The sequence below is a fragment of the Coturnix japonica genome, chromosome 13 (genome assembly GCF_054131305.1).
Source record: "Coturnix japonica strain WE chromosome 13, WE-NBRP24, whole genome shotgun sequence".
Lineage (NCBI taxonomy): Eukaryota > Metazoa > Chordata > Aves > Galliformes > Phasianidae > Coturnix > Coturnix japonica.
The window spans coordinates 8,726,378-8,747,668 of record NC_140675.1 but is presented as its reverse complement, the minus strand read 5'-3'; the positions used below and the strand labels follow the sequence as shown (position 1 = coordinate 8,747,668).

At 44.7% G+C, this 21,291-nt stretch overlaps 1 protein-coding gene across 1 annotated transcript; it reads left to right on the top strand.

The window, feature by feature from the left end:
* Positions 1 to 2,005: 2,005 nt before the first annotated feature.
* Positions 2,006 to 13,434, top strand: LOC107320538 (ubiquitin carboxyl-terminal hydrolase 42). The gene is given in 13 exon segments (XM_085514905.1): positions 2,006 to 2,132; positions 5,534 to 5,692; positions 6,040 to 6,102; positions 6,275 to 6,352; positions 6,877 to 6,949; positions 8,688 to 8,693; positions 9,065 to 9,176; positions 9,511 to 9,651; positions 9,844 to 9,944; positions 10,427 to 10,564; positions 11,078 to 11,801; positions 12,184 to 12,272; positions 12,954 to 13,434. Coding segments are annotated over 13 exon segments (2,151 nt in total). The 3' UTR covers positions 13,294 to 13,434.
* Positions 13,435 to 21,291: the final 7,857 nt, after the last annotated feature.

The following is a 21,291-nucleotide window of genomic DNA, read 5'->3' as shown; positions in this document are numbered from 1 at the left end:
GTTGCCTCGCGGGCGTTTGCGGCCGGACCGCCGCGGCTCGGATTTGTTCCGTGCGCGTCTTCTGCTTTTTACAGCCGCTGCCCAAAACGTGCGTTTTGTCCTAAGACACGCCGTGAGCGCTCCCTGGGCGCTGCGCACAAAGCCTTAAGCCTCCGCGGTTGGCGGAGATCGCCCGCTCCCATCAGCGCCACATCCCGCGGCCGCTCCGCTCCGCTCCGCTCTCACCGCCGTGCGGGGCTGGAGCGGAGCTTGGGACGGGGCAGGCGGTACCTGAACTGCAGACTAATGATTTCCTTCTCAGTGTGTTGAGGAAAACTGCACTGAGGAGAGTGTGCAGAGATATAGGTTTTTATATTAACGAAAAACCAACAAAACAACATAACTGTAATGGGTTGAAATCCCTTGAAAGCGTAGATGTCATCAGTCACTAGTTGTGCAGGAGTTAAGGCAGTACCAATAGAGTTTTGGTAGACATTTTGATTTTGCATGCTTGGGGTTTTCTTTAAGTCCTTTACATTAGCTATTCAATTCTTCAGGCTATTTCTTTGAAATTAAGTAACAGAATTTCTTCTTTGTGTAACGCTGACATTCTTACGTCAACCAGCGCTTCTGTCTCTGTTGCAAATACGAAAAATGACTATAATGAACAAAAAAAAATACATACATATACAATAAGGTATATTTACAGCTGTAGTAATTCCCTAGGATTCTGGAGTAGAGCATACAGGGGGTTGGAGGAGGGCTACACTCCAACTCAGAAGGAGATCTTAGCCGCATATGAAGGGGTCTGGGCTGCCTCTGAGGTAACTGGCACCGAAACACAGCTTCTCCTGGCACCTCGACTTCCAGTGCTGAATTGGATGTTTAAAGTGCAGGTTCCCTCCACTCACCATGCCACAGATGCCACATGGAGTAAGTGGGTTGCACTAATCACACAGCAGGCCCGGATGGGGAACCTCAGTCGTCCAGGGATCCTAGAAGTGATCATGGACTGGCCCGAAGGTAAAAAGTTTGAAGCACCACCAGCAGAAGAGGTGTCACGCGCCAAAGAGGCCCCACCATACAATGAACTTCCGGACAACGAAAAGAAGTTCGCCCTGTTCACTGATGGATCGTGCCGCGTTGTTGGGAAACATCGCAGATGGAAGGATGCAGTGTGGAGCCCCACACGACAAGTTGCAGAGGCCACGGAAGGAATAGGAGAATCGAGTCAGTTTGCAGAGGTAAAGGCTGTCCAGCTGGCCCTAGACATTGCTGAGCGGGAGAAATGACCAGTGCTTTACCTTTATACTGACTCATGGATGGTGGCCAATGACTTATGGGGGTGGCTGCAGCAATGGGAGCAAAACAACTGGCAGCGGAAGGGTAAACCTTCCCGTTTACCCGTGTGTGCCCCGGTGGCGCAGTGGTTAAGGACGACTCTTTGCAACACTGGGGCCCGGAGTTCGAATCCCCCCTGTGGCGCAAGTGGTAGAAGTGCCGCTCTGCTACACAGGAGGCTCGAATCCCAGGGGTTGGACTCGATGATCTCTAAGGTCCCTTCCAACCCGCACGAGACTATGATACTATGATATGATGAAACCTGTTTGGGCCGCTGAACTATGGAAGAACATTGCTGCCCAAACAAAGAATATGGTCCTAAAGGTGCATCATGTAGATGCCCACGTGCCCAAGAGTCAAGCAACAGAGGAGCAACAAAATAACCACCAGGTAGACTGAGCTGCCAGAATTGAGGTGGCCCAGATAGACCTGGACTGGCAGAATAAGGGAGAGTTATTCCTAGCTCGGTGGGCCCATGAGACCTCAGGCCATCAAGGATGTTCAGTGTGTGCCACAGGGAAATTTGATGCTGGGGTAGTGCAGCCTGAGATTCCACGTGTGTATATATATATATATATACACACACATATATCTGTATGTACATATGTAATGCATGTTAACTACTGTTCTGTTTATATGTTGATAAAAGTTAAGCATGATGTAGTGATGTGGAATAAGGGGTGGAATGTTATGGTTTTGTAATTTGCAATCTTCAAAATCAAAAAAGGCAACATCTAGGCGTGGTGGTACTATATATTGTAGATCATCGGAAAGATCTAAAGGTTTTACTCTTAAAGATTTACCGGCCTATAGTTCCCCAGGTCCTCCCTGCTCCCCTTCTTGTATATGGGAGTGACGTGACCCTTCCTCCAGTCATCCGAGACCTCACCTGACAGCCACGACTTCTCAAAGATGATGGAGAGCGGCTCGGCAACCACCTCAACCAGCTCCTTCAGGACCCTGGGATGCACGCCATCTGGCCCCATAGGCTTGTACTCATTCAATCTAAGGAGGCACTCTTGGACTTGGTCTGCCCTTACAGTGGGGAGGGATTTACCTCCTTTATCCCCACATAGAGGTTTGGGGATGCAGGGCTTAGGGACATGAAAAAGACTAGAATCCTGGCCACCAGTGAAGACCAAGGTGAAGAACTCATTCAGCACCTCAGCTTTCTCTTCTCCTTTTAAATTTACCACAGTAGGTACGCCCGTTTTGGCCTGTCTCTTCTGGCCAATGTACCTGTAGAAGGTTTTCTTATTGTTTTTCACGTCCCTCGCCAAGTTCAGTTCTGCCTGTGCCTTGGCTTCCCTGATCCCACGTCTGCAAGTCCGGACGGCATCCCTGTATTCTTCCCAGGTGACACAGCCTTGTTTCCAGAGCTTGTACACCCCTTTCTTTGCCCTCAGTTCTCTCAGCAGGACCTTGCTGAGCCATGCCGGTTTCCTACCTTGCCTGCCCACTTTCTTATTCAGAGGAATTGAGACCTCTTGTGCTTCCAGGAGGGCATCCTTGAAGAGCAGCCAGCTCTCCTCAACATCCTTGTCTCTGAGGGCATCATGCCAGGGAATCTTGGCCAGCATTCCATTGAGTAGCTTGAAGTCTGCTCTTCTAAAGTTCAGTGTCCTGATCCTGCTCTTTGCTAGGCCCACATCGCTTGAGATTACAAACTCAACCAGGGCATGGTCGCTGGAGCCCAGGCAGCCTCCAACCTTGACGCCTTTGGTGATCTCCTCAGCGTTGGTGAGCAGCAGGTCCAGCAACGCTTGACCTCTGGTCGGTCTGTCCAATACCTGAACCAGAAAGCTATCATCAATGGATTCCAAGAGCCTTCTGGAGCTCTTGCAGTTCGCTGTGTGGTTTTCCCAACAGATGTTCGGATGGTTGAAGTTCCCGACCAGGACAAGAGCCCGTGAGCCAGACGCCTCACGCATCTGGAGCAAGAAAGCCTCGTCAACAGCCTCCCCTTGATCAGGTGGCCTGTAGTATACCCCTAATACCAGCTGACCTTTATTAGTCCCATCTCTAATCCTAACCCACAGGCTCTCAGCCTGTTCCTGACTGTTTCTCATAGGGAGCTCCTCACGGTTTATCCAATCACTGACATAGAGAGCAACTCCCCCACCCTTCCTACCTCACCTATCTCTCCTAAAGAGTCTATAGCCGTTGATGGCAGTATCCCAATTGTGGGAGTCATCCCACCATGTTTCTGTGATAGCAACAGTGTCATAACTTTCCGAGTGCATCACAGTTTCCAGTTCCTCCTGCTTGTTACTCAGGCTGCGTGCATTGGTTTAAAGGCGCTTCAGTCAGGCTATCCATCTCACCACCTTTATAAGGGATCTAGGATCCGCTAGAACAGCAGCATCCCCAGCATCCCCCTGCCCTACTCCCTCCCTTTGCACTCTGCCGTCATTGCCCATGGAGTTTGGTACAAGCCCTCGAATGACTTGTTCAACCCCAGTAGCCCTTATTTTGCCCCCTTCCCCTTTCGTTCCTAGTTTAAAGACCTGTCAATGAGTCCCGCTAATTCTTCAGCTAAGATCCTCTTACCCCTCAGGGACAGGCTGCTTGCATCAGCAGCCATCATGCCAGATGCAGTGTAAATTGCCCCATGGTCAAAAAAGCCAAAATTCTTGTGTCTGCACCAGCTCTTAAGCCATATATTTAAGAGTTGGGTTTTTTGGATCCTCTCTGTACACTTCCCTGACACCACGGGCATAGAAGAAAAGACCACCTGCACCCCAGCTCCTTCAAGTATTCGCCCCATTCCCCTGAAGTCTTTCTTGATAGACCTCAGGCTTTCCTTATCAACTTCCTCGCCGCCAGTCTGAATTATTAAAAGTGGGTATCAACCCAGGTATTATCTTTGAAATGTCCCTGACCCATGCCCTGGGAAGGCAGCACACATCTCTGAGGGTATGGTTGGGCCAGCATATAGGGCCTTCCGTTCCTCGCAGAAGGGAGACACCTACGACAATCACCCTTCTGTCCTTATGGGTAGAAGCAGTCTTGAGAGCTGGGGGCGACCACTTCGCCTGAGGCAACCTCATGGTTGAACCTGTCTGCACACTCTCACTCGTCCCCCCCCTCAAATTCCAGGGCCTCAAACCTGTTACACAGAGGCACCTGGGGAGCCAGGGATGGTCAGGATGGGGGATGCCCCCTCCGCCGAGCAGGTACCCGTTTCCACTCCTCCTCCCTTCTCAAATTGCAGCTAGGGGAAGAGAGGACAGGGGGCTTTCTGCAGCGCTGTCAGCTGGCTGGTTCCCCTTTACCACCTGTTTGTAAGGTGGCAGGGGCTGATGTGCTCCATGAGGAGCCTCGGCTGTGTGCTGAGAACCTGAGGCTGAGAGGGACTGACACCACCAGTCAATCTCCCTCTCACACTCTTTTTTCTTTTTTTTTTCTCCACTTCCTCCTTCAGGTCAACTACGAGGCTGAGTAGTTCACCTGGTTGCAGCAAACACAATCACTGCCTCCCTCACCCAGCACTGCAAGGGCCAGGCTCTGGCACTCAGTACAGCCAGAGACCTGCACACCAGCATCTCGCGTTGGCGGCTCGGTTTGAGTCTCCTCAGACATTTTGGTAGCAGCCTTCCTACCAGGATGTGCAGGACCTCAGTCTGGGTCGCTGCAGTCTTCTTGGTTGCTGCCTCCCGTTTCTGAGGGCATGGGACCCTTGTCTGGGTCTCCTCAGTATTTCTGGCAGCAGCCTTTCGCCGGGGAGCAACCATGTTGAAGTCGTACCAGCACTGAAACAGGAAGTCACGAGGTGCACAGATCCGGACCTGGACCTGGACCGGGACCCGGACCCGGACCCGGACCCGGACCCGGACCCCTCCTGTCCGTCTCTGGTGGCAGCGACTAGTCGCTCCCTGTGCCCGTTGAAATTTCCCGCCGTTGCCAGGCAACGCCCAGCGCTGCGTCAGCGGCTGCGTCAGCTCCCGAGAGCTGCGGGGCTGCTCCTCTGGCCGGGGGTTCCTGCTCGAAGCAACCGCCCGAGATCCGCCTGGAAGCACGCGGTCAGTCACTGCTGATCGGTCCGGGACGGCTCCGAGTCAGGCGACTTCGGCGATAGAAAGGGGATAATAAGACTTCCTCTCTTGGATTACTGTTGGTTCTTTTGGGTGCTCCTGCAGAATGCTATATTTTAAATGTTTGTTTTTTAAACAAGCAAAAAACCCTCATGTTTTGAAATACAACCTTCTTGCAGTCATTAACGACGGAATTGCTCCACCGCAAAGGATTCTTTTTCCACCTGAGAAGATTTGTATGGATTGGCAGCAAACACAAACCGTTGGAGTTGGACTCTTCAATCTTGGAATACGTGTTTTATTCTGCTCTACAGTGTTTGCCCGGTGGCGCAGTGGTTAAAGACGCTGCCTTGCAACACTGGGGCCCGGAGTTCGAATCCCCCCTGTGGCGCAAGTGGTAGAAGTGCCGCTCTGCTACACAGAGGCTCGAATCCCGGGGGCTGGACTCGATGATCTCTAAGGTCCCTTCCAACCCGCACGAAACTATGAAACTTACACACCCCCACTTGCCAACTACAAGCTTTCCCTTGAGCACACCCAGTCGTGTGAGCACTTTATAACGCTATTTGAAGTCTGTGGGGCAGCTCTGAGGTTGAAATAGCAACAGTTTGTCTCTACTGTCTCTAATAGTTGAGTCTCTACCTCAAATCTTCTGAGGTGTGATTCTCATTTATTTCCAGGTTAGACAGATCTTCTCAAGCAACCACCATCATTCATTAAATATTTGGAGGATTTCTAAGATCCAGAGGTACATTTAAACAATATTACTGTCCTTGGAACTGCTCTGTATCTTTTGTAGTAAAGCTCTCTGTTGAGTGACTTAAGCAGTACATATCATTAGTTAGAGATTGGGCAGTTACTCTCTTTCACATATTGTTAGTAAAGCATTTGTTGTTTGTTGTTGTTTTTTTTAAATCCAGTGAAGTGCTTGAACTGCAAAGCAGTTTCGGATACATATGTGGCATTCCTTGATATACCTCTGGATATAAGGGTAAGATGTTTTGTAGCTATAGTTCAAGATGTCTAAATACGTGTACAACTGTCTAAAGTAAAGTCATTCAACTTAAAAAACATATGTTTTTGAAACAAGAGCTGAGTGGTGATTGGGAAGTGGGTTGGACTTTGTCTTTCTGTGGAAGCCTTGTAAACCATCTCCACATCTGCACTGGCTTTAAGCTGGAAGAATATCTACTGTATTCACACTGTTGTACTTCTTTGTTGTTCTACCTTGATATGAGTGTAATTATTACACTGATTAGTTTGATGGTCCCCATTATTGATGACAAAGTACACTGCAGATGCTGTCTGTAGTAATGCAAAATTATTTGTTTCAAAGTAAGGTTGCTTCAAATGAGGTGTGTACTGAGTGTATTATTTCTGCTTCTTTCTTCGCAGTGCTTTCTGGTTCATAGTAGATCTCCTAAGTAGGAATTAGCAAGATTCTCTCATAAACTACTTGTAAGTCTTTGGAACTTTGAATTTCTTTTGACTTAACGCTCTTCTTTCTTATTTCTCCATGCAGCTTCATCTGTTACCAAAGCTTTAGAACAATTTGTGAAACCCGAACAGCTGGATGGTGAAAATTGCTATAAATAGCAATTTTTTAAAATTGCAAGTAAGACTATTACTAGTTACATATTCATACTAGATACTGAATTAGTGTATTATTTGTATTAGTGAGACCATAAGCTACTTTTTTACTTCATTTGGAAATAAAGAGGCACAGCTCCTTTGTTGTTGCTTTTACTTCATTTTGTTTACACAACTGATGCACTAAAATAATTCAAAACTTGAAAATGATACATACTCTGTAAATGTAATAAGTGAAACCATTCTCTGACATTATTTCATTCAAGTCCTGTCTCCTCTCTGGCTTGTCAGGACTCCAAGATGCGTGTTCTGAGCTGAAATATTCCTATTGCCGTAAGTTAAAAGATGCCTGCTTCAGCTCACCACTACTTATCAAATTGCTGTGGATAGCAGTTTGGGATGGGAGGCAACAGCAGGTTCCTGAAGATCCTAGCATTCCCTGGGAAACAAAGTTAGACTTAGTAGCCGAGCTGGCTTCATGATAAGTCATGTTAGCAGTCTCTGTGGCTCACAATACAGCGCCTTGAACAGTTCTTGAAAAATGTGGACTACTGCTGTCTCAAATGAACTACTTTCCACCCAGCCTTCACTTGGTGAAAGCATATCAAGTTAAGATACGAAAAACATTCTGTGTATGTGAGAAGTAATTGAACATCTGGATAATGTAGTTTGGCAAAACAAGTTGTTATTCAGATGTACACTCAGAAAAGCAAAGTCTGCCAGGTTTGTTTCTGTAGCATTTCTGTCTGACCTTCCAAATGCAAAATGCAGTGTCTCCTTTTTGTTGTTGGAAAACTGTAAGAAAATTAGTATGGTGAATGAAGAGCATCCAGTAGGTTGTTAAAATATTAAAACCCCAAGTTCATTTTAGTCTGTTGATCCTAGACAGTGTCATGACGTGTATTCAGAATTCTCATAACTAACAGATTGGGTGTGATGAAGAATAAGATAAATGTAATAAGCAACTCACATCTGAATTGCACAGCCCTTCATTGACATGCTCTGTGCAGCTGAGTCCCACATGAAGCTAGGATTCTCAGTCTTTTTGCAAATTGAGAAAGAACAGCCTTGTGCATGCACAGTGTCTTGTCCACTGCTGATAAACTATCCTATTACTTGCATCTGACATTTGTCTTTTCTTTGACATTCTTGCATTTGACATTTGTCTTTTCATTCCTACCATGATTATTTTTTTCCTAGTAAAGGTGGCTGCCTTAAAACTTTGTATCTAATCACAGTTTTCATGGAATTTTACTAAACGCTTGGATTTTTTTGTTTATTTTGAAGAAGGGGTTCTTTTTTGATCTTTCTCCTCCGGTTTGGAACTCTCTGCTTTGTATTTTGACAGCAGAATTTGAAATGAGACAGTTTTACTCTTTCTTTTTGTTAGCTGTTGACAGTACTTTTCTTGATGAAGTCTTTGTGCTACCTGTTATATTTTACTGCTTGCACTGTAAATCCTGCCTTTGAGTGGGCAATGCACCAAACTTAACATTCAAAATTGTGTTCCAAAGAGTTCCAGATGGTTTCAGTATCTTTCCAGACAACATCAGTACATAAAGACATAAGTCAGACATATCCCACTTGTAGAGTGACTGCGTGCTTCTCTTGTATTTTTGATATTGATAGATGATCCATTTTGGAAACGATTTGCTGTAACTAGTCATGAGGATTAAGGCTCCCTTGTTCCACTTTCAGTATCTGTATTCCACTACGAAGCTGAAAGTTTATCCAGGATGTGAGTTCCAAGTAGCCACTTTTGTGTGACAGGAAATGGTACCGTGCCTGATATAACCTAGTGATTGATTTCTGATCATGCTGCACTCCAAGCTGTTGCGAAGCCTTATCTTTTAGGTGTAACAAAAGTACATTTGTTTGGCTATCAAAAGAAAATGTTCTAAATCCTTAATTTTTTTTGTTTTGTAGAGATATCCTCTTATATCCTGCTATCCTCTGTATTAACAAACATGAAAGGCAGTGTATGGATTTATGAAAGAAAAAACATATTATGCAAGTAAATACCATTCAAATAGCATAAGCATTTGTGAGACATCAGAACTTGTTTGATATGGGGGGAAAAACAAGATGCTTTTCAACAGCGGCCTGTGCTTGTTTTTAAGATGCAAGAAGATGGTTCCCGCATCAAAGCGATATACAATTCATCGATCTTCGAACGTCCTGACTATTTCACTGAAGAGATTCGCAAGTTTGTCGGGCGCGAAGATCAATAAGGTATATTTACAGCTGTAGTACAACTTTATCATCTTAGAATTGGACATTTCCAAAGGCCAGATACTCAGTGTGCCCCTCTGCTGCCATCTGTCACGTGGCAACGGTGTGTCACAGAATGTTGGTGGGAAGGTTCAGCCTCCGCTGCCATTGCTGGTGGCAACAGTTGCCTCTGATGTCATGGGCTGACATCACAAAACAGGAGACATTGCTTTTGGTGTAAAGCCTTGTAATTCTAGTCTTTGTTTTTGGGAAATGTTTTTTCCATGCTAGTTTCCCAAGCTAGCAAAATGAAGTATTTGGAGATAATGTCTGTATCTTCTTCTTCTCTCTTTAGGAAGTGAAATATCCTGAGTATTTAGATCTTCGTGCCTACATGTCACAGTCAATCAGAGAACCACTTCTTTATGCCTTATATGCTGTTTTGGTACATAGTGGAGTCAGTACTCATACGGGACACTATTTCTGCTTCATCAAGGTAGGTATCAACATCATTCTAACATGGTAAAATTTGTGCAGGTAGACCAGTTAAAATGTTATTGGTAACCATTGTTTCTAGAACAGAAGATTTCATTATATGTTTGTGTATATGTTGTTCTGTGGTGTCCTGTTAGTGATTTCATTTGGAAAACAAGCAGTTATCTAAAGAAACCACTGTCTTTATTTGCAGGCTGCTGATGGACTTTGGTATCAGATGAATGATGCTACGGTAGTGCGAAGTAACATCAAAACAGTTCTTAGTCAGCAAGCTTATGTACTGTTTTATATCAGGTAACAACAAATATTAAAATGTGTTCAGAGCATATTTACTTTCCTGTTATTTATATTTTCTTCTTCTTTTCTAGTGTTTTTCTTTCTGAACTAGTAAAATACCATTTGAAGAATTCAGATAAACATATATATGCAGATCTAATTCAGTTCTGTCTAACTTGAAACTCCCTGTCATTTATTAGTGTCCATTGCTTGGCCTTAAATTGCTACTATGTGCAAATTGCTATGTAGATGTTGTGTGTAGCTGGCTAATTTAGAAGAAGGGAGAATGTGAGGTGGTGAGTCGTGTAAGACTAAGTTATTACTCTGAAAAGGACTGCAGAAAAACCACTATCTATTTTTTAGTGTGTAGTCTTGTTTAAGTCTTCCATATATGACTTCTGTATCCTATAAACTATTCTTCTAAAACTGCTGGATAGGATTTAATGCAAGAGTAGGCTGAAAGACAAAATCTAAATTAAGATCACTACTCTTTCCTAAAGATGCTATGATTTGACACTTGGAGAACGTACTTTTTACTTACCTGCACCGTCTTATCCCCATTCATTCCTCGGTCAGAGAGGGACTAATAGTAAGCAAGCTGGTTTTATGGGACCATGACTTCCTCCTCATATGATTAAGGTAATTTAGAGGAGTAGAGAAAGGGGGTGGGGAGCAGATAATTGCACTAAATTGATAGTGGAGTGTGGGATTTCTATTTGTTTTCAGCATCTTAGTTTTATTTTCCTTCCCCCTGCGCAGCTTTCTTCACAGCTCTTATGCTACTATTTAAATACTCTCCTAATACTTAAATAATTAAAACAACCTTTTTCCTATCAGTGTCACTTTAGGTGAGACAGTGAAATCCATTTGTCTTATATCTGACCAACAGAACAATTATTTTGGGGATTTAGGGGTATGTTCGAAGGGGAAAATAAGTGTATTTGGGAGTAGCTCTCTGCAGCAGTTGTTTGAATGGGTTTCTAAAATGACATTCATTTGAAAGCATTATGCAGTAAAAGGAAACTAGGAAAAAAACATTTATTGTGCTTGCCTAGATGTATTTGAAGGGTGGTGTTTTTTTCTTTTTAGGTGTTTAGACTATTGGTCAAATTTGCATTTATCCATCTTGCAATCTCTTCCTTTTAAACACCGAATTCAAGTTGTTGAAATGGAAATGGATCTTCAAAAGAGGATGCCAGTACTGTTGGTGTCACCTTAAAAAGGCCATCTTCAGCTCCACCCACAGCTTGTGTTCAAAACTGGGCAATTACCAGGCCTTCAATAACTAACCCATCAAAAAAACAGAAAATCACTATCAGTATTCGTAACAAATTGCCTGCGCGTCAGACAGCGTCACAGCCTGACTGCCGTGCTCTGGAGGAGGAGGCGGAGCTAAACAAGTCTGTTCCTTCATTCACATTTACAGATTCTTCTGCAGCAGAGTCTACCTCAAATGCATCAATGTTATTTGCTAATAATGTTTCCAAACAAGACGCTATGGATGAAATCCTTTTTGAGCCAGTGTTGAATGGAAATCTTAAACTCAGCTCTGATAATCCAGTCTCTTATGGTACGGAGCCTTCAGGAAAATCAGAGTCGTCGTCCTTATTTACAAGGAATTGCAACATAATATCTTCTAATGGAATTTTGATTGGAAAAGTCTGTACATTGCAGAATTCCCATTCTTCCTATCAGAATGCTGAAGAGGAAAGATCCCAGCATGAGCTGCCAACAAATGATACACTAAATGGTGCTAATAGTTTAGATAATGAGCCTAAATTGAATGGACTGAAACTTGATGATTCCAGTTGCCAATTCCCACCTGCTAAACCTTCCGAAATGTTATTTTCTAAAACCAATGGAGTGCTTGAAACAGTAAGTTATGTTTTTTCCATCTAGAATTTCTCACCTGTGATGTATTCAGGAGTGCTATAATGTTCCCAATTCATGCTAAACACTGAGAAAACAACACAAATTTGTTCATAGCACTTTGTGATATTTTCCCATTCGAATTTGCAGAGCTGAGCTGATATTAGAACATGCCAGCTTACTTAAGTACAGCTGAGATAGAAGTTCATAAATTTCATTACGTTTATTTTTGGGTGTGAGTTGGAGTTACACGCAAAGCGTATCAAGCACATCTAACTCAAAGCAATCTTGCTTACATTTAATGTAGAAATTCTGAAAACACTAGTCTGCAGTACTGCTACAAATACCATTATTTTTCTGCCTGTTAACTTCTGCATTGTAATTGTAGATGCCTATAGCTTTGTCTCCGGACCCTCAAGAAATGATCTTAGATTCCTTTACATACGGCCAGTTGAACAGCTTGTCAGAGGAAATAAGGTAAAATGAAAATCAGTTTGATTACAAGATTTTTTGCAATTTTTTCTTGGTTTTACCTGCCTACATACTCTTAAATTGGGAGATTTAAGCTAGTGGAGAGAGTTCAATTCCGTATGTCTAATGTTACGAGCAGAAATGGTGTGATCAGCCCAGCAACTATTGCTCAGGTGCAGGTTGGTGACCCATGGAAAACTTCTGCTTTTTCATAGAATGTTTTTCCATTTTCCTCTGTTGTCTGTAAAAATGTTGTCTATTTCTCCTTTTCTACAGCACCAGCATATTTAAGTATAAATTTTCATCATCTGCTCTCTCCTTTGGGAGTCAGTGAGAAATCTGTGTTTCAATTGTTTTTTCTAGTTGGAGTGGGAGAGCAGATAGAGTGGTTTTGGCTATTGATGGTAGTCAGAACAGCAAGTAGAAGAAGACGTGTTGGGCTTTTTTGTTTGTCTTATTGCAATACAGTCAGATGCAAGATGGAAAAAAGCACCTTTTCTGGGAGCTGAGGAGCATGTAACAATACAATATAGGTTTTTAAATTGATTGTCTTAGAAAGGATTCCAGTAGTCATGAAGTTTTTGTTGGGTGGGTTGTGGTTGGTTGGTCGTTTTACTTAGTTTTGTATAATGGAATTTTACTTCTAACCTTTATCTCTTTCAAGAAAAGTGTTTTTATTTTGCGCAGTGTCCCTGGACCTCAGGAATCTTCGGAGAACAATTCTCTTATGGAAACAGTAATGATGGAAGCTCTGTTGGTCTATGAAGAATCCAGGAAACTTCCTTCTGACTTGAGCCTTGAGGCTGGGAATCTTTTTATTCAACCAGATTCTGAAACCATTTTTACCAAAGAAGAAGTTGCTGAAGGTATTATAACAAAAGCTGATAATGCACAACCCAATATCAGTGGTCGGCAGAAGCTTAGGAAAATATCCTTGGACATTGAAGATGCTTGCTGCTTACGAAAAAGGGAGATAGAACGGAGAAGTTTTAAAGCCCTTATTTTCCTGTGTTCCTATGTTCTCTAGCAAGTTTCTGAAAGCTTCTGTTTTTTCAGCTGAGATCTGGTAATCTTGACCACAAGATCTTTAATAGAACAAGGATGATGTCTAAGCAGACATTCAGATAACATATGCTTATTACTGTGAAAGCGTTGTCCTAATATGCTGTGTGCAGCTAGCAGAGCTGTTAACATGGGACTGAAAGAGCCCTCAGGAGCCTTCCCCAGTCACAGAGCTGACCAAACTGCATGCAGGTTTGGGACTTCTCTGTTTAGAAATACAATCAGTGAGCCAGACAGCTACAACTTAAGTCTGACAGCTACACCTTGAATCTGACATTTCTTCCCTTTGTCTTTCAGCTGCAGTTTATTGATTGAAGCCTTCAATACTGAAACTAAACAAACCATTAAAGCCACCAACTTTTGAATTAGACCAACTATCAAAGCCACCAACTTCTGACCTACACCAACCATCAAAACCACCAACTTTTCACCATCAAAAGCAAACACTTCTCACCATCAGATCCGACTTTAATGTGATGGCTTTTGCCTTCCCAGCACTCCCATCAGTGACTTTAACCATTAACCAAAACCAAGACCTTTGGCCATCAATACCGACAACTCAACATTATCAAAACCATGCTTACCATCCATACTTAGATTTTATCAAAACAGAAAAGTTACCATCAAAAAAAACCCAATCACAAGTGGTGCTTCAGATTTCTGTGAAGAATTTTACCATGAAAGAACTTTTTTTTAGATTTTAACTTGAGACTTTCTTTTTTAAAATGGACTTCTAATCCAAAATAGTGGAAACTTTCTACAACTGCTGAACATTGTAAATTACCATGTGAATATCTCACTGAAACTAATGCCCTGGAATAGAACATCTCAAATGCTGCTTAATTACAGACTCAGGTTGATTGTGTGTTATTCATGTAATGTTACTCCAAGTTAGACATCTGGTGCAAGAGCGACCAGGAAAACCACGGAATTATAAAATCTTCAACTGACAGTCTGTATATTTAATTTAAAGACTTATTTAAGACTTCACGAGCTCTCCAACAACTCCAACAAGTTCTGCAAGAGCTTCATCCTTATTCTGCGACGTCTGACACTAGAAACTAATTTACTTCACATCTTAATTACACTCAAGATTGGGAGAAAATGTTCTGGTTTTCAGCAAGTGGAACATAACGATCAGAATATGCAGTTCTGAATGTATCTTTCAGACGATTTGTATACTCCCATATGTTTTTATTACATTTTCTTTTATAGCGTCACTTGTCTCAAGTCTCAGTTGTTTGTTTCGTCTCTAAAGTTTCTGGTTACAGACAAATTCATACTGTGATTTTATTTTTTATTATTAAATGCTATCAAACTGTGATGCACTTATTATTCACTGGTCCTGCATCAGGAAATGAGTGGGGAACCTGTATTAAATACAGTTCATCTGAATAATCTGTCTGGTTTATACAAGCTGTGTTGTTCAGAGATGTCTAAAGTTTGATCTTTGTTTTTTTAAAGATAAAAAGCACTTGCCCCACTGTAAATATATAGCATGTAAAATTTATATAGTATATAAATACAGCAAAGTTAAAGTGAATTTTTACTTGAGTTATTTAACATGCAATATGTCATGTGAATTGGTAGCTTACCAAGTGTGTTTGATAATCAAGAAATCAGATCTTCCTTTCGGTCGTAGTGAGAAGATGCTGTCGGAGTACCCAGAGAAGATAAGTAATGGGGACTTCAACTGCCTAGACAAGGATGCAGAAATATTTCTTCTTTGAGTTAGAAGCTTTCAAAGCCAGGCAACAGGTTGAAAGCTCAGCAGTAGCTTCCCACTCTGTGCAGCGCTAAGGGAGGACGGAGGTTACTTTTTGCTAAATACTTTAAGTAAGATTTTGGTACGTGGAGAACACCATAAAGCCAAACCATAAGTGTACCCTGCATAATGTTCCTATGGCAACAGTTATGTGAAGTTACATAAAGTAGCGTGACAAAGAAAACACACACCTGCCCTGTATCTGCCTTTTTTTTTTTCCTCTTTTGTCCTTTGGCTCTGAGGTTTGATGTCTTGTCTCTGTCCAATGAACAGCTCTGGGCTGGATGTCTGAAAGGAGCGTGGCAGCAGCCTGCTGTGCTCCAGCATCGCTGGGGCTGCAGGAGGGGAGCTGCACAGTGTGGTGGAGGCGGTGACCCCAACAGCTTGGAGCTCCATGCTGAGCCACTGCGGTGGCAGGGCTGCCAGCAGGGCTCGGTGCCTGCCCAGCAGAGATGGGTGCTGAACAGTGTGACTGAGATTCATGGAAAGCACGTGCAAGGCCTTCCCTTCTCTAGGAGTGGTTTTCAAAGGACATGGAAGTCTCCAGCTCCTCACAAATCAATGCTTATAGCATATGAAATAGATTCTGCAGTGAAGGTTTTTCCTCTCCTTAGCCTAATCATTTAAGTTTTCCCTAAAAGAATGGCTCTTAAAAGAGCAGCTATAATCCACCTGTCAGATTACATCTTAATCTCTACCAAAAAAAAAAAAAAAAAAAGTAAAAAAGAACCTGAGCCATTAACGTGCATGTATTCCTGGTATTCCTGGTAGGGGGTCTGTGCAATAGCAAACAGTGCCATGGTTTACTTTTGAGAAAGCCCAGGCTCCAGACCTGGATGCAGCATTGCAGATGGGGCCTCATGGCAGCAAAGCAGAGAGGGACAATCACCTCCCTGTCCCTGCTGGCCACCCATCTTCTTTTGGAGCCTGGGATACCATTGGCCTTCTTAGCTGCAAGCACACGCTGCTGGCTCATGGTCAGTTTTTCATCCACTGGGACCCCCAGGTCCTTCTCTGCAGAGCTACTCTCAAGATCCTGGCCTATACCTGGGCATTTATCCCCAGTGATTAATCAGAAACACATGCCAAAAACTGGGGCTAATCTGGGGCTTCCATTGGAAACAAGCAAGCCAGCTTGCAGAGAGCAGCCCATCCTTTCAACCAAAGTCCCAAATCTGAGATGGCTAAAATTTAGATAAGCAACACATACAAAGACTGAAGTACAGTCCTGATAGTAGCCAGACCTTTACAGCACAGCAGAGACAGGCACTTCATGGTTCACTGGACTGATAATGACTCCTCTGCTCGAGGGAGCTTCACTGTCTGTCTCCTGCTCTTTGTGCTGGTTGTCCAGGTTCTTGTCACTCCCTTTCCCTGGAACCCCTGACACATAACAGGATCAGTGAGCACCAGTGCCACAGGGGTACCATCAGCACTCAGGTAAACATACCAGGGCCTCTTAAAGGAATCTGCTTCGCTCAAGTTAAGATTTACTTTCTGCCTCATTGTAACCCACTGAGTCCCTGTGGTTTACCGTGAGCTGTTTGCTTACCTCAAACCAGGTTCACCATCAGGAATCTTTCAGACTTTGCAGTCAGCTGAGATTGCTTATCATCAATCCAAAGTGACAAAGTCTCCTTCACCTCCACTGTCATTTTTCTGACAGTTGGTGTTTGGGTGCCTCACAGCTGCTGATGCAGACACGGCCTATACATCCTACCACGAGCAAGAGGAGGAAAACACTTTCCCAGACGGCTGCACAGGCCACGCTAAGCAAACCAAACCAGCCTGGTGAGCTTTTTGAACAGGTGCAATGGTGTTTCATCAGTGCCATGTTTCAAAGCTTTCAAATACCTGGCTGTGCATATCAGCATTCTGATTGCTCTTTCTGAACTAACAACACCTGGATGGCATTTACAATAGTTGGTGTGCACAGCAGAAGGGTTCTCTTTAATGATTAGCAAACAAGCTTTCTCAAAAGATCCAGGACCAAAACAGAAGTTCTCAATTACCAGCGCTGGACACTAACATCTGAGCAGCACTAAGAGAAACTGCGGTGCGTGCAGGGAGCTCTGGGGGTCTTTAGCTCAGCACTACAACACCGCATCAGCTGCCTCAGGCCTGGCTGCCCAGCTCTGCCCCCCAGCAAGACAAGGCTGCAGCTGTGACCCCCCACTGATGTCCCCACTGAGGTTCTCCCATCAGAGAAATTACCCAAAGTTATGTAACACTTCAGCCCCAGGGCTATCGCACTGTCTGGAAAAGCAAGAGATGGAAACTGCTTTGTCGGTGGTGTTTTCCAGTGCTTTTGTCCCTGTTGCCATGTTCAGATCCCGGGCTCACACCACATGTTTAAATCTTGCAGTGCTGTCCCTGCCCCACCCTTCTAGCACTACAAATCCCTGCAGCTCAAAGGCTCTTTTTATTTCTTCAAAGGTTTCTCTTTTCGAAATAAAAGCACCAATGAGCCTCACAAAGAAAGCCAGACCTCCACAAAAGGCCTTTAAAAACACCTCCAGCCCATGCCAGGCTTATCCTGGACCTGGGCACGGCCCCTTTCAGTACCTCCAACCCACAGGCACCTGTTCACACCAACAGTAGATTTTCAGATTCTCAAACCAAAAAAGCAGCAGCATTTCCTTTGAAAGCAGCAGGTTTCGCTATGTATGGTCTGATGACTTACCCTGAGAAAACAAATCACTTGCAAAACAAGCACAGAAATAAATCCTGCAACATCTGGCACATCACACAGGAGGGTCCTCAGCCCACAGAGCCACAGTAAAAGTCCCCCTGAAGGTAAATCATTTGTATCATTTGTATATTTCATAAAAGAAATGGGGACACAGTGGTGAATTTGCCATGAAATACAACCCTGGAACTGCACAGTAGAGTACCTGACACCACAGAACATGCACTGCAGTTTATTTCTAGGAGAACTGCAAGTGTTCCATTATCTGTTCTTCAGAACCGAACAACAGAAGACAATTTACTCGTCTGAGCACACGGCAACTTCTTTTTTGTAACAAAACCAACAGAAAACAAAATCACACCAAGATCAGCAGATCAACTGTCCAACACACACCTGCCCACGCTCTCTGTCCTCCATGCCTTGGCTGGAGAGGCCACTCAGTCAGCGCTGAGAGCTGAGAGCAGAGAGTGAGGGGTGGCCACAGGACCACAGCCACCTCAGCAGCACAGCTCCTGACCCCTGCTGTTGTAAAAAGTTCGTAAATGTTTGTTCATTGTGTTGGGTGTAAAAAGTTTGTAAAAGTTTGGGGGGGATGTTGCTGAGGGGGGCTGTGAGGGAGCGGGGTCGAGCGGGCTAACGGGTTTTGTAACCGCCCCTCGGCTCCTGCTTTCGCCGTTTCTTTTTCCGCGGCTCCCGCCCTCCCCGCTCCTGTTTGCGCCGCTTCGCCCCCCCCGCTCCGGATTGGACGAGCTCGGGACGGGGAACGAGGGCACCTGGCAACGGGGAACGGCGGCAAGAAGCAACAGCCCCAGCAACAAGGAAGAGTAAAGCCTGGTAACAGAGAAGGTGCAGTCGCTGAAGCACGAGACGCCGGCCACTCAGAAGAAATGAGAGACTATAAAAGCAAGTGGCCAGCCGGTGGGGGGCGCGCGCCGCGAGAGGAGCTGTTGGCTCCCCGGGCCGCCGAGCGCTGGGGTTGCTTGTGACAGCTTCCTCAAATTAAATAAATTATTTATGATTTGGAGACGGATTTGGTCTAATTCACGACACTGTCACTGAGGCAGCAGGCACAGCAGGTACTACTGATGCATCAGCACATTAGCATTGCACTAGTTACTCCTTATTTTCTTGCCTCCTATTATTGCTGTAGGAAAGTACCTCCCTGATGGGGGGAAGAAAGAAAAAAGCACAATAGCTGCTAAACTTTCATTTAGTCTTCATACAGAATGAACTAAGTAAATCAGAATGTGCAAGGCAACTACCTGAGGAACTCATTGGCCAAGGGTTTATTATGAAGCCTGTTATCCACAGGCCAGGGTTTGCACCAGACTGAAATCCACCAAGACAGACCTGTGCCTTGGAACTGCTCAGGGGCAGCTCCACGCTGCAGATGGATTCAGCTGCTCTATCTTTCCTGGTGCGATAACTTCCTGATCTCATTACAGAACTACATACAACAACCCACAGAACCTCTGGTATGTATTTGATTTAAATATAAATGTATTTATTAAAATACAGGTAACATCTTCTATTGCAATCACATAGCAGCGCAGCCGTTTGGTCAGGCAGCACAGCTCCTACCACCCACGTTTTGAGCAAATCAGGAAGTTAGTTCAGAATGTCGATTCAAACGTCAAATCGTACAGCACGGCGTACAAGACTCTGCTTATCAGTCAGCACGGATACAGACAGCGCGAGGAAAAAAGGGAAATAAAGGGCTCCCTATTGCAGTGTTTGAGGCATGGACTCAGATGTGAACGATCCAAATCGTTTATTACAAGTTCTCACATCCCTTTATATACCTTCACAAGTTTTAGTTTTCTAACTTTCCCATCCACCCTTACAACTTTCCCAACCACCTTTACATGTCAACAAAGCATTCTACAAAACACTTTTCAACTGTCCATGCAAGCACATATCCAATCAGAGCTGTGAGTCCCTTCTTCTCCTTCCTGAGGTGTCCTTGGTTCTCACACTGTTTATCTTGCTCCACAGCTGCTGCTCTGAACAGCTTTTCTTGTATTCCTACACAGTGCTTAAGCTCATCAAAGAGCACCGAGTTGCTCCGAAGCACAGACAAGCTCTGTAACGGCTCGTTACACCTTCTATGTGAAGTTTTGCTGTTTCTGTCAAATATTATTTACCTCCATAGTTCAGAATCATCAGTACAAGTAGCGATGAAACACCTCTTGAACCAGGCCTGGAGAAGACAGGATTTGAACTCTCCAAGGCAGCTACACCAACATGTTCTAGCCGACTGCATTGATGTTCTAGTCAGGTACTGACGGCTCTTCGTATTGATACCAAATCACATTGTTTCTAAATCCCCTGAAAAGGGCGTTTCAATCTCTCTCACAAGCAACAATAATCAAGTTCTGTTTTTCATCTCTGTATAATTCCATCAGCAATTAAATCTGTCAAAAATAATACGTTTACGTAGGCTGTTATAAATATTATAAACAAAATGGGATCAGTTTTCATAACAGGAGTAATTATCACCTGTTAGCTTGTGACAAGAACTTAGCTCAAGATGGTCTTAGTGTAACTACCCATCTGTTCCTCAGAGTAGTTAATAAGTGAATCATATAAATAATTTAAGCAAATGAAGAAAATACTTTTACAACTTCCAAATTAATTTATATAAAAGATAAATGTATTATTTCCACAAAAATGTATTTTTCATCAGACTTTTATAGTATGTTGCCACATTCTCAAGGTGCTCCGCATGCTGACAGCAGGGCTCCCAGGTCGGGCTCTGGCAGTGCCGAGCCTCCCGCTGCTCAGCTGCCCTGCAGGGGACGGCTTGTAACAAGTCGGAATCGTTTGCTCGGCAATCTCTGCCAGCACATTCGCTTTGTTCCCTAAGGATCCGACAGGTCGGGTGTTCTCGCAGCCTCACCTGTCTTTAACTTCAACTCGCGCCATTTTCGGGCGCACTTCTGCCGCCCTCAGCCCAGCGTCGTGCTCGCACCGCGCTGTCTCGCGCGGGATTTACGCACGGCGCGGACACAGCGGGGATGAGCCGCCAGGATTAACGCTGAGAGCTGAGAGCGGCTCTGCAGCGCGGAACGGACCGACCTCACCGCGTCAGGCCCGGCCCGTCACCGGGTTGGAATCGCTGCACCGCGCTTCGCACGTTCGCTTCTCCCACCGTCCTCCATTCCCAGCAGTAAAACCACAACCCCGGCTTTGCGCCTGCGCTCGCGGCTCTCTTCAGAAGCTTCACTCCACAGACACACAAATAACGGTTCGGCGTCCGCCCGCCGCCTGCCCCGCCCGGCCGAGCAGCGCAGCGCCGATACTCGGCAGGGCATATACCCGGCAGCGCCGATACCCGGCAGCGCAGTGCCCGCCGAGCAGCGCAGCGCCGATACCCGGCAGCGCAGTGCCCGCCGAGCAGCGCAGCGCCGATACCCGGCAGCGCAGCAGCGCGGATCGCGCCCCCTCACGGGCCGCCATGGCACGGCAGGGCAGTGTGGGCTCCAGCACGAGCGGATAGAAGACAGAAC